This window comes from Taudactylus pleione, unplaced genomic scaffold (assembly GCF_031769625.1).
Source record: "Taudactylus pleione unplaced genomic scaffold, aTauple2 ptg000305l, whole genome shotgun sequence".
Lineage (NCBI taxonomy): Eukaryota > Metazoa > Chordata > Amphibia > Anura > Myobatrachidae > Taudactylus > Taudactylus pleione.
Window position 1 is genome coordinate 3,634,540 of NW_028284706.1, and position 18,459 is coordinate 3,652,998.

The 18,459-nt window shown below is 37.9% G+C and overlaps 1 protein-coding gene across 1 annotated transcript in view; it reads left to right on the forward strand.

Moving 5' to 3' along the window:
- The window catches only part of CRYBG2 (crystallin beta-gamma domain containing 2), a 250,499-nt gene that overhangs the window by 200,881 nt on the left and 31,159 nt on the right, over window positions 1–18,459 (forward strand). Inside the window, exons 4-12 of the mRNA XM_088442079.1 lie at window positions 4,719–7,236; window positions 7,786–8,957; window positions 9,018–11,448; window positions 11,681–11,728; window positions 13,530–13,648; window positions 15,547–15,712; window positions 16,286–16,425; window positions 16,534–16,660; window positions 16,803–16,838. Of these exons, the coding sequence (XP_088298205.1) occupies window positions 4,719–7,236; window positions 7,786–8,957; window positions 9,018–11,448; window positions 11,681–11,728; window positions 13,530–13,648; window positions 15,547–15,712; window positions 16,286–16,425; window positions 16,534–16,660; window positions 16,803–16,838 (6,757 nt within the window). The remainder of the gene's footprint in view (window positions 1–4,718; window positions 7,237–7,785; window positions 8,958–9,017; window positions 11,449–11,680; window positions 11,729–13,529; window positions 13,649–15,546; window positions 15,713–16,285; window positions 16,426–16,533; window positions 16,661–16,802; window positions 16,839–18,459) is intronic.

Here is an 18,459-nt window from a genome sequence, read left to right on the forward strand (position 1 = left end):
ACACGGACCAGACCAGGTGACAGGTGACCGGGAGTGGACGGGCAGCTGCCGCTTGATAGATTGTTTTCATTTTGCCCACTTGCGCAGTGCCGGCCGCCTCGCCCATCAGTTTGTAAATTACAATTAGTCAGGTCAGGTGTATCCTTAGGTGTACCCTGTTGCTGGGCCTGCAAGTGCCACTGGGTCAACAATGTTGCTGCCCCTTAGCTTTGCACACTGGGCGGGGGCACAGGTCACGCACCCCTCTCCATGGCTTGAATACATTGATGTAATTAGCAGAACATATCACATAGCATGCAGAAATAATTCTGAATAAAACATGACAGGAACAACCGAGGAGGACAGAGGAGCTCATTCAGAGCTGCTCGCAAGATGCGGCCGTTCGCTGGCAAAAAGGGGCCGAATATTAAAATTCCACGTTCGCACTGCGTGGCGTAAGGACGCCCTCTATGTCTTAGCGAGCTACGGCAGTGAGAGCTCGCTAGTGTATAAAGGCGCCCCCTTTACCCTCGCAACACACGTCATCTCCTGGAATTGTTGGATTAATCGGTAACATCGAGAGCCATCGGAGGTAGCCTTACTCCGCCGCAAGCAGTGCGATCAGTTATGGCTGAAATACATGCCGATGACGTGTACAATGACGCAACCTTGCAAATTATGCACGCCCTTTAAACAGCGTTTTGTAGGCCTGACACGCCTGCGTCCGCAACATCGTCCCCTGTAACCACCCACAAACGGCACTATCGGTCACTCAGAGTAGCGGGCAGTCTGTGTGCTACGAGCGAACGATTCCCCATCGCTGAGACTGCCTTGCGCACTGCAAATTATACACATGCACACTGTGCAATAATCGCCCGGCAGCGAGCGATAGCGCCTTAGCGAACGGGTCTGAATCAGGTCCAGAGAATGGAAAGACATTAGGCATAAGGTTGAGGGCCCTGCACGTGAGAGCTTACATTCTAGTGAGAGAGGGTGCTAAAGGGACATTTGAACATCGCAGAGGGAGTTTATCAGTGCGACAGAACGGGCGTGACCACACCCCAGGTGCTTGCCTAGCACTAGACTACAGCAGCCCTCACTCTAGTCCCATTCCTATCACCCCTTTTATGCTGCATGCACCAGTGGCAAGTGTGTGCAGCATCCATTGACTGCTTCTCTGCTATGCAAAGCAGCATGAATGGGTCATGCCTCCCAACTCCCGGGCTGATCAGGACAATGTAGTTCCGATCATGACAGTGGGATAGAGCCCTCAAATAGGGACTGTCCCACTGAAATCAAGTCATTTGGGAGGTATGGTTGTAGCATTGGGAGGGTAGATTGAAGCAGGCAACAGCAGGGAAGACTGCAAAATGAGGTGCAGGGAAGAGAAGTAGAATAAGAGACAGGAGAGGATTTACAGTTAGAGGTACAAGATAAAACAGATTATTAACATGGGGATACAGATGAAGAATAAATTGGCTCATAAATCAGCAGTGATCTTATCCAGGCAGTTCAGTAGGGAGTGTCCAGCAGTGCACAAAGCAAATGGAGGTTAACAACTCACTGGTGAGTGATGGGTTTTGTCCTCCTGTAACAGTGATATCAGGTACAATGTTCTGCTCCTTTTTAGCTCCAGTATAACTGAATTATGCTATATTATTCTTACTACTCTTGTATTAAAATGCTTTCAATAAAAGACTCTACTATGCAGTCACTCTGCATCACAGCCACTGATGTACTGATTATGGTACGAAAAATACAGTATGTGATCAGTAACTTCAATCAACACCCTATAGAATCCCAAAACAAAGGCTAGCAATAAAAGAGTTAAACAAACAACATACCATGTATTAAGAAAAAGGAATATAGCACTTCAATTATTCAGTTCAGTGTCTACAGCTGACAATGTATGGATAATAGAGCAGCAACACTGGTGATTGACATACTCTCAGCGGGAGGGGTTTAGATGTAGTCAGCCAATCAAAAGTGGCTGCCATTTATCGTCATCAGTGCGTATTTTGTACCAGGGGTTAAGCACAGGCACAAAGGGTTGAACCATTGAATGTCTAAATGGGATTGCAGTGCAATGGGTGCAGCTCTGATCGCAGAAGAACAGAGCAGGGATTTTTTTTAGGGTCTGATTCAGAAATGTACACTATTGCTGCCGTAACTGTGCTGAGGATTTGCAAAAATATGCTAATAGACCAGCTGCCAGGACTTGTACCGAGACACCCACTGGAGCCATCGCAGCACTGTGTACACATACGCAGCGTCGGACGCAGATGTTATCTGCATACAGGATCACAGCCATCAACACATCCTGAAAACAGCCAGAACAAGCCTCCGCTTTAGCCATTGCTCCCCGTTACCTCCCATAAAACATTTGCTTCCTTTCAATCACTTGCAAATGAAATCCTCACTGCAACTGTAATTGCAATTCGGTCGCCGCGCATGCGCATCGCAGCTACGATTATTATTGCATCTGATAATCGCTCAGTTGTATGATCAATGGAATTGAGAACAACTCTGAATCAGGCCTGACTTAGGGGGAAGGAGTGGCACTTCCCTAGATTTATTATTAGGCCTGGTGATGCCATGTTTATTGTGAGATAATGCATGTTCCTTAGGCTATCCCATTCTGAGAATGTTCTTAACTGTGCACAGCACTCCCCATTAATATTGATCTGTGACAGAATAAGTATATATATATATATATATATATATATATATATATATATATATATATATATATATATATGGAACATTATGTGTAAATTAGGTGTAACTAGTGGATGGCTCATTAGATGAATAAGTGAACTCCGGTAAACCCATCATGTTGGCATGAGGTGTAAATATTGTAGATATGAAGATGAGTGATTTAATAGCATTAAACATCAGAATTTAAAAGTGCACATTACATTTTTAAACCTTATTTCGGCATTATACTGGTGTTAAACCGAAGTGAAACAGGGAGAACACTCTAACTTCAAGGACAAGTTTGTATCAGCAATTGCTTGTTCAAAATCTCTAGAAGCACCTGCTATCTGCATATTCTGGACATTCATCACTGGGCTCCCTGTTTAATCACTGCAAGTACTTAGCACTTTACTTGCTACTACAGGTTGAGTCTCCCATATCCACAATGCTTGGCACCAGAAGTATTTTGGATATCTGATTTTTCCTTATTTTGGAATATTTGCATACCATAATGAGATATCTTGGAGATGGGACCTAAGTCTAAACACAGAATGCATTGATGTTTTATATTTTTTAATAATTTTGTGTATCAAAGAAAGTTTGTGTATATACACGAAATTCATTTATGTTTCATAAACACATTCTACACACAGCCTGAATGTAATTTTATACAATGATTTTAATAATTTTGAACAGTAAGCAAAGTTTGTGTACACTGAACTATCAGAAAGCAAAGGTGTCACTATCTCAGTAGTGCTAAAAAAAAAATCAGTATTTTGGAATATTCCATATTTCTGAATATTTGGATATGGGCGACACAACCTGTACTTGTGCTGGCTCTCTGGTTTTCACAAACATCTCAATGCATACTGTATTTGTGCCAAGGTCAGTTTGCCTCTTTATTCTTAGAAACAATGTCTTTTTACAAACTTTTGTTATGTTGCTTTCAAATACCTACTTACGCCCCTGCATCTCTGGTTGACTTCTAGCTCTCTTGTCCACTGTCACCTCGATAAATCTCCCAGTTTTGATTATTTTTTCCCTCTTACTCCCTTTTTTTCACTTCTCTCTTCAGATTACACACACCGCTGCCTAAGTCACATTCCTGATGTGTATGCAAAACATGAATGTACTTTCACTTGTGACAAACCCAAACAGGTTCCTATTTATTGACCTGCCCGAGCCTGTAAATTTTGATAAGCAAAAACTTTTCCTTCATTTGCTAGCATATGTCAGAAGCGCTCACAGTGTATTTTACATAGATAATAACTCTTACAAATCCTACTCCTGCTAAAGTAAGTATATTTACTAGGACTTTTCATTACAAATTAAAATACTGTAGAAATGTTATTTCCAGAACACATTGAATCTTAGTGGTACTTAATGAGTTCTACTAAAGCGCTCAGTAATCTATGTTAATATGATGTTTTTGACACCCTTGATTGGGCAATGAATTGTTTTGTTATTTAGAGGTAATAGACTATTTCTATTGTGAGTATTAAATGTAATTATTGAGACTATAAAATAATGCATGTGATATCCAAATATCCAAATACAGAATGAATGTTTCTGTAATGTCGCTGACAACATAGGAAGGGATCCTTGAAGTCACAGTGTCAGATTGTTTGGAATCAAGTAAACAGCACAGATTAACAGCGGGAGCAGCCAGTAGGATACTATATAGATTTGACCAGGAAGAAATACAGAGATAGTAGCAAGTCGGCGGAGGTTATATTGTTTCATTTTAGGCCACTGTTAAGACACCCAAGTTTTGTGTACACAGATCTCAAGGTCTGTTTTTCAGAAAGACATTAGCAAAATAGAAAACATGTAAAGACAGTTATTAAATTATCCAATATAGAAGGGATAATTGATAAATGATAGATCTGTGAATATAAGCTAGACACTCATAAAGTAAAATAATTTATTTATTGCTGTCAATCTCTGTTTCTATGTTTCTGTTTCATTGCTACAAAATACAAGATAGGAAATATTCTCCTCAATGGGTCATTTTTTAATCAATTTTAATTTTGTTTCCCCAGATTCCACAGTTTGGCAGTGGATGAGGATCTCCCATTTCTCATCTTTGGATCTGAACAGGTGGATGAATATTGCAGACTTGATTCCTCTAAAATGGAAAAAGATTATAACCACTTCCCAAAAAGTGCTCAGACTTCTAGGATGTATGAAATGCAAAGCTTTCACGAGTCATCAAAAAGGTTTAACAAGAAGGATAAGTTTCCTACACAAACCAAGAAACTGCCATATAGCCTTGAACTTCAACCCCAAAATGTTGGTCATGTAAAAGGTCTGCAAAAGGTGTTTGAAGATATTAGCTCAAGAGAAGAGCTCACACAACATGGGATGGTCGTAAAGCACAAGCACCATGGATTTCTCAGTGAGAAAAATGACCCCATACCTCAAGACTTGTCTAAAGTTTCTGGAGCTCATAAGCCAGTTTTCTCTCAAGTTTATAATCCCTTAAACAAAGGTCACTTAGAGAAGAGAAGTGAACATGCAACAGTGTCAGTCATTGGCAGTTCTGCAAAAGAGCACCTATCTCCAATATTACAGCGCCACATAGATACTAACAGGATGTCTTTAAAAACTAAGAATAGTACTAGTAATGACACTGCAGAGAAAAAAATAGCCCATGGTTGTTACAATGACCATGAAACCAACCACAGAAATGGAAGATCCTATGTTCGAGATATGCAGCGTCCTCCTCGGACACCCACACCACCCCCTCAAAGAACTATGAATCATTTTTCTCTGGCATCACCAAAAGGATGGACAAATGAGACTGTTATGGTTCGCTCACCAAAGGTTTTTTATGGGCAGAGGTTTAAAAATCAAAGGGGCACTACTTCTCCAATGCCATCTCAAACATCAAGCATATTCTCTTTTGAAGATGGCGGTGTCCCTAATACTATGCCGGATTTAGAATCTCAGCGAAAAGTAAGAAATACTGAACTACACAGTCATATAAAGTCACCAGGAGAGAGAGATCATAATATTATGAACTCACAGGAGCAGAGGAAAGCACAATTTAAAACATCATTCCATCATAATGTGCACCATGATGTAGGCCATACTATCAATGAAAAAGAGACATTTCACAAAAGTGGCTCTGAAATGGGTACAACTATCATAAAAAATGAAATTGAAGGAGAATATGAAACACACGAGGATTCAGGACAAAGAAATATATTTAAAAACAGAAGTAGTGATTTAAGACCTGCAGAAAGATTCAGGTACAATGAGAGCAATACACATTCAGTCAATTTGAAACTAGGAGATGAAGAAGACAATGCAGAAACCATGCAATCAAAATCAAATAAAAGTCATGAGCTCCCTTCTACAATAACTCAAAGGCAAAGACCATCTAGTTATTCATGTGATGTAAAAGTTATCCGAAAACTGAGTACTAATCAGAGAGAGAAACTGGAAGAATCAAAAGACAATAATCAAAATGTTATAAGTGGCATACTTAAAAGCCATATAGCAGAAGTAGCTGGGGATGTTGGCACATTGAGCAGAGATGATGTAGTAAAAAATACCAAGATCCTTTATGAAGTAGCTAATTCTGATTCTGTGCAATTAAATAAATGCACAGATAAAGATAAAATTGGAAATTATGACATTGCAACTATCAAACAACAGGTTGTGAAGAAGACTATATCAAAGGATGGATTCTCAAATCACAAACCTACACAGGAGATTTTCACACTTGGTGAGCTTGGTATTAAAAGTACATCAAAACCAAATGTTGTATCTTTAGCTCAGAAAGGTCATTCGACAAGGATAAAACAAGCTAAAGACAAAATTGATTGGGCTATTGCAGAGCAAGTTGCAGTAGTGGAAGAAAACAGTGAAGATGCAAAACTTCCACAAAGAGACATAATGGTGCAATCTGATAATATGAAAAGGAATACAAATGTGGGATATGTAGTTGTGAATAAAATCAATGTTGTGCCCATAAACAAAGAGCCAGTTGAAAGTTTTGTAGATCAGCAAGCAATAGATATGATCAAGGAACAAAGTGGAGATACAAAAAAACTATACAAGATTGGAGAAGACACAGGTGCATTCACAGCCTGCACAACAGATTCCAGTAACCTACCAGTCAACAAAGTTGAAGATTCAATGTACCAAGATAAAAATGATATGGACATCGTGACAACAAAGGATAAACTAATGGGAAATTCCAGTGAGTTCATAGTTAAAATTTCCCAAAAAGTACTTACAGTAGATGTTATTGAAGATCAGACTGGAGATTTAAAGAGAAAAACTGTAGCTACAATGAATGAGACTGGACAAGAGATAGCTGTATTGGTAGACTCTTTTATAGATACCAGTAAACACCCAGTTGAAGATCTGATGGAACAAGAGCAAAATTATATAGAAAATTTTAAAACACAGGATGAACCAAAGGAGAATTTGAGTGCTCAATCTGATGAAAATTCAGCAGCATACATAAATACAATAAACAGAACTGAAGATCAGACTGGAGAATTGAAAAAAGCACCTGTTTTTTCGCAGGACCAGACTGGACAAAGAGTTGATTTGGTAGAATCTTTTATAGAGGTAAAAGATCAACCAGTATATAGTTCAAAAGAAGAATCCTCTAACATTTTGGCTGAAGTTGAATATATGCAAGAACAAAATCTGAATTCTAATGATTTGTTCTTCAGAGAGAACATGCTACAAAAAATGCAGTTTGAGCCTACTTTAATTGTCAAAATTGAGGATCCGGTGGACAAAGACCAACCAATTATTGTCAATGTGGAAAGAGAGCATGAATCAATAGAAAATTCCAGTGATCTTCATTTCGAGAATTCTGCAGTAAACATATTGGCCGAGGTTACATATATGCAAGAACAAAATCTGAATTCCAATTATTTGTTCTTCAGAAAGAACATGCACCAAAGGATTAATGTTGATCCTAATTTAATTGTCAAAGATAATAATCCTGTTGACCAAGATCAAACATTTAAAGTCAATGTGGAAAAAAAGGATGAACCAATAAAAACTTCTAGTGATTTTTCTGTTAAAAATTCTGCAGAAAACATAAAGACAGTAAACACAACTGCAGACCAAACTGAAGAGAGAGTTATTTTGGAAGTTTCTTTTATAGAGTCCATCAATCAACCAGTACATAATTCAAAAGAAGAGTCCTCTAGCATATTAGCTGAGGTTGAATATATGCATGAACAAAATCTGAATTCTAATGATTTGTTCTTCAGAGAGAACATGCTGCAAAAAATGCAGTTTGATCCTACTTTAATTGTCAAAATTGAGGATCTGGTGGACAAAGATGGATCAATTATTGTCAATGTGGAAAGAGAGGATGAATCAATGGAAAATTCCAGTGATCTTCATGACGAGAATTCTGCAGTAAACATGAAGACAGTAAACATAACTGAAGACCAAACTGAAGAGAGAGTTGTTTTGGTAGAATCTTTTATAGAACCCAATGATCAACTAGCAGATAATTCAAAAGAAGTGTCCTCTAACATATTGGCTGAAGTTGGATTTATGCATGAACAAAGTCTGAATTCTAATGATTTGTGCTTCAGAGAGAACATGCTCCAAAAAATGCAGTTTGATCCTACTTTAATTGTCAAAATTGAGGATCCGGTGGACAAAGACCAACCAATTATTGTCAATGTGGAAAAAAAGGATGAATCAATGGAAAATTTCAGTGATCTATCTGATGAAAATTCAACAGTAAACTTTAAAGAAGATCAGACTGAAGAACTGGACAATAAAACAGTATTTATGCAGGACCAGACTGGACAAAAGATAGTTGTATTAGTAGAATCTTTTATAGAGTCCAGTGGCCAACCAGTAAATAACATGAAAGAAGAACCTACTATCTTGTTGGTTGAAGCTGAACATATGGATGAACAAAATATAAATTGCAATGATTTGTTCTTCAGAAAGAACATACACCAAAGAATGCACAAGGTTTCTAATTTGTTCATCAAAGTTGAAGATATGGTGGACCAAAATGAAACATTTATGGATTATGTGGAAAAAAAGGATAAAATAATGGAACATTCCAGTGATCTGGCTGATGAAAATTCTGATGTAAACATAAAGACAGTAGTCAGAACTGAGGAGCAAATTGAAGAATTGGATAGAAAAACTGTATTTATGAAGGACCAGACTGGACAAGAGATAATTATATTAGTAGACTCTTTTAGAGAGTCCAGTAACCAACCAGTTATTAATTTGAAAGAAGAGCCAACTAACACATTGGCTGAAATTGAACATATGTATGAAGAAAATCTGAATTCCAATGAGCCCTGTTACGGCACTGAGAACATGCACCAAAGAAATAATTTTGATCCTAATTTAATTGTCAAAGTTGCAGATCCAGTTGACCAAGATCAAACTTGTATAGTCAATGTGGAAAAAAAGGATGAACCTATAAAAATTTCCAGTTATCTTCCTGATGAAAATTCTGCAGTAAACATGAAGACTATAAACATAACTGAAGACGAAAATGAAGAGAAACAAGCTGTAGATATGAAAAACAAGTCTGGTCAAGAGATACATGTTTTAGTTGGTTTGTTTCCAGATTCCACTAGGCAAACACTTAACATCAAAGAAGAGTCCACTTGTATGTTGGACAAAGTTGAAGATCTAGACCCAACAAGCATAAACTCCCATTATCTGCCAGATACAGCTATAGCACAGTATGATCATGCCATTGTTGATCAAAGTGTAAATGTCAAAGAAGACTCTGCAGAAAATGATAAGGTCACTGAGGATGATGTGGGCATGTCTACAAAAGTAATTAATCAGTTTGTAAATAATATTGTTATGGAGAAGCCAGAAGTGATTGTGGAAGACCACATTTCAGATACAGTAATTCATTTTGGACAAACAATGAAACAGTCTGATAATATGATACTTATTTCTTCCACAAAAAGTATGTTTGATGAAGCTGCTTTGACTAGTGACCAAGATAAAGATCTGATAAAAAAACAAACTGAAAATGAGTTTGTGGTTCAAGCTGGTGAGGTAGTCTTTGAGATTGGTGGACAAGGGACAGACATCTCAACTCCAGCAGGGGAGAAGTTAGCACTAGATTATGATAAATTGACAACTGAACATAACTTGGATCACATCGTAGATAGTGCTAGATATGTGACTGTGGATAAATCTGAAGAGCGAGACAAATATCTGATAAGAAATGTGTCAACAGAAATTGGTACTTGTCAGACAAATGAAGACCAGGTAGACCACAATATTAATATGAACGAGCATCCTGAAAGTATAAATAGATTTATTTCCACCAATCAAAATGTCTTTAATGAATCACTAGGATATTACCTCCTGGAGCAGGCTGGAAAAATGGACTTAATGCCAGCTAATAACATGATCACAGACCAAACTGAAAAATTGATGCATCATAAAAGGGGATTATTTCAGACTACTGATTTTATGGTTTCTACAAACGAGCAACAAAATGGAATTAGCAAAAGTGAGTTTACACTAGGCACAGTAAATGAAGTAGCAGATATGCTAAACCAATTTGGAAATACGATAGATGTTTCTTCAGTAGGGGATCTGTCAGAAAATCTAAATAATGAGTCAAATGTTGTAACCATTCACAATAGTGAAATTCAAGACATGGTAAATTTGCCACAAACAAAAACAAATGGCATCCAAGAAAGTGAGGATGGAAAAAAAAATACAATTTCAGATTACATAGTGCCTATGGTGCCTTTAGAACAATCAAGTGGAGATGGTTTAGGGATCTCATTTGCAGGGGAAGGGTCCATAACTCATACTGCTGGTGAATGGTATAAAGCAGATCCAAGTTCAGCTTACCCTCTTCAAGAAAAGCAGCAATTACTAGAACAACCCACAGCCATCAATGAAGCTGGTATAGAGGAAAATGGTACTCATCGTGCAGAAGAAGATATGGAGTCTTTAGAAAACATGGAGATTTGGGTGAACAAATTGCGACAATTGGAGACCCCTGAATTTATGAAGCACCAAAGAGAACCCCGTCAGCCTCGCTCTTCTCCACTACACATGTATGCCACACTGCCACCCATAAAAGAAGATCAAGGCTCTCCAAAAGGTGGCCACTCTGATTTCAAGTGGCATTTGCAAGAACAAAAGGAGAAACTGGATTCGAATCCTCTTCCCAGTCAAAGTGATTCCGTATTAGAGGCTAAAGCGACAGAACAGACTGAAGCAACAGGAGAGACAGAAAAGAAATACTCTTGGGAAAGAAGCACAGAGAGGGCCTCTAAAAGGATATCTCCACTTGAACTAATGAGGAAGCACTCTGGAGATGAGGGTTCCAGGAGTGACAGCTTCAAGGCCTTTATCTCACAAAATCTTAGTCAGCGACAAAGTTCTATCATTGGATCACTACTTCTTTCTGATAGATTAGATAAAAAGACAGAGGCATCTGAAGGAAAATCTTATTCAAGACTTGAAAGTAGCTCACTTCTCAGCAGTTACATTAAACCTCAAAAAGATGAATTAAAAGAAATGCCAGAAGAAACTGAAACGCCTTCACAGAAAGAGCCATGTACAGATCATGACTCTAGTGCAACTATCACAAATGACACCTTAATCAGTACATTAGAAGAATTTCCAACAGAAGAAGAATTTCCAACAGAGGACAACAAAGATTTCTCCCATCCACAACCTGATTATGTAACAGATACAGATACTACTGAGCTTTCATCCGAGATAGACACACCAGTATCTACTCCTCGTAAAGTCTTCCCGGATGTTTGGGTGAGATGTGCTCCAAATTCTGTGACTTGTTTAATAGTATTATAATTACTGATAATTGATCAGGTGTCAGATAAAATATATTGCATTTATAGTTTACTAATTCATCGGCTATTTTATTTTTATATTCATCTATTCGTATGTGTATTTTTATATGTGTCTAATATTTGTATTTACCAAAAATGAAATGGCATTTCACAACAGAAAGGTAATAGAAAATCATTGTTTGTTTCAGCATCACCCAGGAAAGAGTCGTGGGAAGCTGAACCCAAGACCAGGAAAGGTAAAGATATATATAACAGACTAACCAATTTTTTACAATAATATATTAGAATTTGCTCTTCAATATTCACAGTCATACACAAATCATAGTTGAATAACTTCACTGCCATCATCTCAGCTCTAGTCATAAATTCCCTGAAATGCTAATCTTCAACTATAGGACATGATTCACGCAGTTGAGTGAATATCAGGCAACTGCACATGTGTCTTAGCCAGAATGCACACACATGGCAATTGAATTGTGATCAAATGTGACTACGGTTGTAATAAGGATTTATTCACAAGGGATTGACAGACAGAGGCCGTTTTGTGGGAAGTAACAGAGAGTTGCGTCAAAAACCCAGGCGTCTCGTGACCATTTTCAGGGGGTGTATTTGCCTACATCTGCGATCCCACATGGGATCGTACAAAATATAGCGCCAGCGTCTCAGTTGCCGCAGCCATTCTGCGCGATCATAGGATTACTCAGATGGTCGATATTGAAGGATCTGCATCCATTGCTGCGTGTTTGTACACACTTGCTTGGATCTGCAAAGCTGCTGGTGGACGCCTCCATTAATTTCCAGGCAGCTGCATATATTAGCATATTTTCGCCCAGCAGCAGCGTACATTATCGTACATATGTGAATCGGGGTAGTATTATGGAGAATGGTGAAGCAAAAACATAATTATTGTATAGCCGGAATTTCATAACCCTGTGAAATAACCTGTCACATAACAAAACTTGTTTTGCTCATACTTTCAGTACAGTTTGATTCATGTTTGCTCCATGGTAAAAGTATGACAAGTTGACAAAAATTATGAAATGGGATTAGTGTATATTACAGGGATAAAAATATAAGATATATTGCAAAAGAATAGAATTAGTAAAAGTAACATTTACCGGTAGTTTAAAATCACAAATAAAAATAAATAGTGAAAAGAAGGCAGCCTCTCTCAATAATGTTTCAGTACATACTCAAACATCAAAACAAAAAATATAAGTGGTTCCAAAAATAAATGACTATGTAAATATAATTAATCTTGTACACCGCCAGTAAAGAGAAAATGTCCAACGGCCCAATGAGATGAAGTCACATGGAGTGAATCTTGATACCTCAAATATAGGCACAGAATACAATACATTCAGCATGAAAGTATCCAAAGGTAAAAGAGTATAATTCATAAGCTTTAAATACAGCTCATCATAATAATCTTTTTCATAGTGATAAGAAAATCTATGCTTCAGAAGATCAATCTCTTTTTCTTCTTCTATGAAGTGCTGGAATAAAGCTTTCCTTTCAGGGAGAAGGAAAAACATGCATTATTGTAGTATGTTCTCACTGGTTGGAATAATCACTTAATATAGCATTAATACATTTTGATGGACAAAAGCAAGCTCACCTGCGTAATTGTACAACTCCAAATAAAGATATGTCCCTGGATGAAATCACAGTATCTCATAAAAGAAAAAAAAAACGGCAGTAATAGTGTAAGGCCATTTTAAAAATACATATTTAATGCCATAAACTTTATATTAAAATGACCGTACATAATAAAAAATATAACACAGCTTAGCTGCAACTGTGATGCAAGGTCAGTGTCTTAGTCCAAAAGTAGATGACCCGAGTTAAGGTGTCCAAATAGAGGAGATAACCATTGTAGATTCCCAGGAGAGGCTCAATGTATTTCTTCTGCTAGAGACTTATTTCTACTACTATATTGTGTGTACACACACACACAATATATATATATGAACATAAAACCCCTGTTCATTATTGTCAAACATTATATAGTAGCAACATGCTTTTTTTCATTAACAGATCATGCTGTATTCGGAGCCTGGTTTCAGGGGTCATTATTTTGAGATCTACAGTGATGTAGGTTACACAAGTGACTGGGATCTGAGTGGATCAATTTCTGTATGCATTATTCGAGGAGGGTAAGTGTAAGCAGAAATACACTGAGTCTGGATGATGTAAGGGAGCTTATAACAGAGTAAGAGCTTTTGAATTTACCATTTCATTTTCATTTATTTATTAAGCCCCAACATATTTTGCAGCACTGTAGAAGGTAATACTTACAGTACATTATAAGAATTACTGAATTTTTATATTTCAATACATATGAGAACAATAGGAATAAGAATTCTTCTTAACTAGACTACAGTCTAAACCAACTCTCCCTTACTATTTATTGAACTTCAGTTGAAAAGTAGCAAATACTGTAAGCCCAATAACTTAGCTAAAGACCCTAATGCAAGATTTAAACTGCCCCTGTTATCCCCTGTATCTCCTCTGCACTCTCTGTACCATGACTGTGGGTGCAGTTTGGATATATTGTAAAATAACAAAAGACATGTGTATTGATATAACTGTGCAGACCTCAACAATCATTTACAAACTACTGCCTAACATGTTGGTGATGGATTGATAGATGGCAATGACACCTCTGCTATCTAAGGGCTTGATTCAGAGATGTACTTGAATGCATTCACAGCTGCGATCCCGTACTCACCTGCCGTCGTAGATCATTCGATAATCGGTAATTTGAGAAGCCCTATGGTCACGCAGAATGGCTGCCTGAACCAAGCTATCAGAACAACTTTATCTGTGTACTGGATCGCAGACACAGGCTATGATGCACCCAGAAAATGTCCGGGACACACCTGCCTTTTTTGCTGCCACTCCCCGTTACCTTTCCCAGATGGTGACTGTCAATAACTTTGCAAAGTAATTCTCACTGTGAGCGGCATCACAAAAGCACCTTGGTGCGTGTGCATTTTGACCATGATGCAGCACAGTTGACCGTTAATCGCTCAGCTGCATAAATATTGGAATAGCGTGCATCTCTGAATTAGGCCCTAAGTTGTATAGGAGAGTGGTACCTCTGGGCTCACATCTCTGTTGTGTCAGAAGCCAGATGTGTGACATATGTATAGATAATGTAATGAGACCAAGGTAGGAGGTCCCTCTCCTTGGGTATATGGGTACTTCCAAACACACAGCAGCCAGGACACAGCACACCAGTCTAGAGTGTCTGCGTAATTAGCCAAAGCTAGTTTATTGTGCAGTAAAAATAAATCATAAAACATAATCCTAACCTGTCTGGCTTCTAACTAAACAAACAAGATCCTTCTCTCAACCGTGGTGGAACCTAATGCTCCTACCACAAACATAGGTATATGCACAGTACTCACAGTCAGTAAATCACAGTGTCACTTAACAAGCCTGTCCAGGCTGTTTCCCCAGGTAGTGAGACCCTGAGTAAAACCTTTGACACACCTTTATCAGCCTCTTACAGGTTCAAGTACTAATGAGCCTGTTCTCAGGCTGAAGACCCGAAATGGGCCTAATGGATGGAGCCTGTCCTCACTCACCATCCAAAACCCCAGGAACCCTTAACTAGCTTTTACTAAAAATCAAGTCTGTTTTGTAATCACAGCCATTTTCCTGGGGTTTTAATACATATACTGTAGGTCAGAAACCTAGGACAAATATATCTCCTATGTACAACTTTACCAGTGTTTTTGTCACAAAATGTATAATCTTATTTCTATCATGGTTAAAAATTACCTGGTTCATACAGTTCTGTTTTTGTGAACTGCATAACGATAACCGGGACATTGATATGACATGAAGTGTAAACAGTCCATCCTTCACATGTATATGATAAAGAACAAGTTTATGCACATTAATCATGTTAATTTCATTACATAAGTCATCTGAATTTTAGACTAGATGGCATTCCCCAGTTTTAAAAACTCATACTGTCCTGTGAAATATTGTTGCCATGTACACCTAAACTATTTGTCCAAATGACACATATTTAATTATGCAGATGGCTCCTGTACGAGAAGCCACAATTCCGTGGCAGACGTGTCATGCTGTCTGAAGGGGAAACTGATCTGACTTGTCCATGGGAAGAGGATAAATCAAGTAACAACTTACAAGATAATAAGAAGAAACCTCAATTTTGGATTGGATCATTGCGTCACATGGTTCGGGTAAGTGAAAGGGAAAGAAGAAGGCATTATGAAACAGTTTAGTGCTATATGAAGGTTGAAGAAGAAAATTTAATTAGGAGATGTACAATAAAAATTAGGATTTATTAAACATTAAAAAGTTTAAAGATTCCAGGATGACCGTTGTCAATATTGTTCATTTATGTGAACATATTAAAATGTTAATTAGAAAGACAAACAATACAAATACTGGTCAGAATGACAAAAGATGGGAAAAACATTTGTGTTCAATATAACATACTGTATACAAAGGGAAATGTATCAAACCTTGGAGAGAGATAAAGTATCAACCAATCAGCTGTCACTGTACAGGCTGTGTTTGAAAAAATGACACTTAGTAGCTGTTTAGTTTGTACTTTACCTCTCTCCACTTTATCTCTCTATAAGGTTTGATACATCTCCCTCACATGCTATAAAATGACAGCTAGAAACTGGTTCATTGGTAATTTATCTCTATTCACTTTATCTCTACCCAATGCTTGATACATTTCCCCAAAGTGTGAGCATCTCAGGAATATTTACAATAATTTCCTTAATAATTTTCTCCACATTTAGGATTTTCAAGTCCCAAAGATAAGTTTGTTCATGGATGAAAATGGTGAAGGGAATAAGGTGACAATTGTGGGGGCCACACCGGATTCCCGTGTATATGGCCAACCAACCAAAACAGAATCCATTATTGTGCACAGTGGACTGTAAGTGATCGTGGTGTAAACAGAAAGGAAATCAATTAGATGTGTGTTGTAGGATAAACCTGGGTGATACTGAACAACAGTGGAATTTTTCCTCTTTCCCATATACAGTTGGCTGTTATACAGTAAACCTTTCTTTGAAGGAGACCCTTACATTTTAGAGTCTGGGGGATTTCCAAACAGAAAAGCTTGGAATGGGCACGAATCACATTTGTGCTCCTTGCAACCTGCCCGTATTGTAAGTGATTTTTAATTATACTAATATTTTCTATGTCTCACCCCTTCTTATTTCCATTTCATTTATATATTTATTTATTTTTTTAATTAAATCTCACCATACAGTATATGACATTGTTTTTCTGCATGTTTTTTCATTGTAGGGAGGCCCCACAGTGGAGAAACCTAATGAACCCAAAGTGAGTAAGGCCAGAAGGGAATATGAGAGTTGGAGTCTATGAATATATATAATATATATAAATCTGCCCCACCTGCAGTGCAACATGGTTTTGCCAAGGTGCAGTTACTTGCGTTTTTGCTTCTCTCCCAGGGGGTGATTTAGAGGTGGACGCTGTTCTGATTCGGTCACAAATGACCGATATTTTCTGTTCTGTGCATACATCGGTGCCGCAGAGCGCATATGCTGCAATGGTGTTGCAGCTCCAGACACACATTTAAAGTGTGACTGACATCTTGCAGGTGGTGTGTCCATTTCTAAAACACGCTTCAGTTCCTTTGTGTGCAAGGTCATTTGGCTTAGTATGGAAGTATGAAAGCTCATGTATGGTGATACTACTGACCAGTGCATTTCTTCTGGTGGTACTCATCGGTATGCAGTAATGGCGCTTTTTGTTTTCTGTATATTTTTTTTATTCTTACAACAAGTTTTAGAGACAGGAAGAAATTAGGTAAATAATTTCAGAAATAAATAAATGTCTGAAAACTTGTTCAGAGCATAGGAGCTACTTTAAATTTTGTATGAGCTTGTAAATATTCATGAGTACTGGTGACTTTTGTATGTGTTCTGGTACCCTTGTTTCTTAGTGAACAAGCGCTCATACTAACAATCTATAATGCAAGCTTCATTTACAGTACGAATGTAGGTCTATTATTATGCCCACACAATTACTGTCTGATATGTGCATTTTGAGTTGCAGAAATTGCAATATATGTGAAAATACAGTAGGCACTATCATCAACCATCAACCTGATGGTGATAACTGTAATTTTAAAAATATAATAGTTAAATAAATAGAAATTAGTTACTCTCCCTAAAATAAGTAGCCATCACCAATGTTCTAGAATAAAAGCTACAGGAGGTGGGCAACAAATGTGGGGTTGCGCTAAGTACATGGCAACCAGTACCAGGCTATGTCAGTCTGGACTGGTCAGCTTATAACAGAGAGACCCAAAATGTGGGTTCTCCCTATTATAATATGAAGCCATACCCAGCTTAGAAAGCACAGGATAGAATTCCTCAGGGGAACAACGCCGACGCCGAATTCCAGAGCTAATGAGCACAATGCTGAATCATACTACAAATCCCAGCAAACCCTGAGAGCCATTGGCTGTTAAGGCATACTACTGCTTGTAGAACTAGAAGTGCAAACAAAGCTTGGCTGGCAGTGACTGCCAGACCATGCTGGTACTGTAAGTACCAATTTGCCTTGGTAGCCAAGGCCTGCTGGAAGAAGAAAATACATAATAGTAGAAAAAAAAATAAAAAACACAAACCCTTGTTTCATTATTCTCCTAAATACATAGCAAATCTTTTTTCTCCGGTACTGAAGTTGTACAGTTGGAATAAAAACAGCAAGCCAGAGGGGGTTTTCATGATCCATCCAATCATACGCAAGCCACTCTGATTGGTTGTTCGCATATTGACCCTTTTCATTCATTCACCTTGCACCTGGAAGGACAGCCAGACTCCATGACAAATGGAGGTGTTTGACCTGTATTTCAAAATATTAATGGGCTACTTACATAAGTAAAACAATTGAAAAGCTTGAATACTTAAATATCAATGTATTGTCGTAGCAC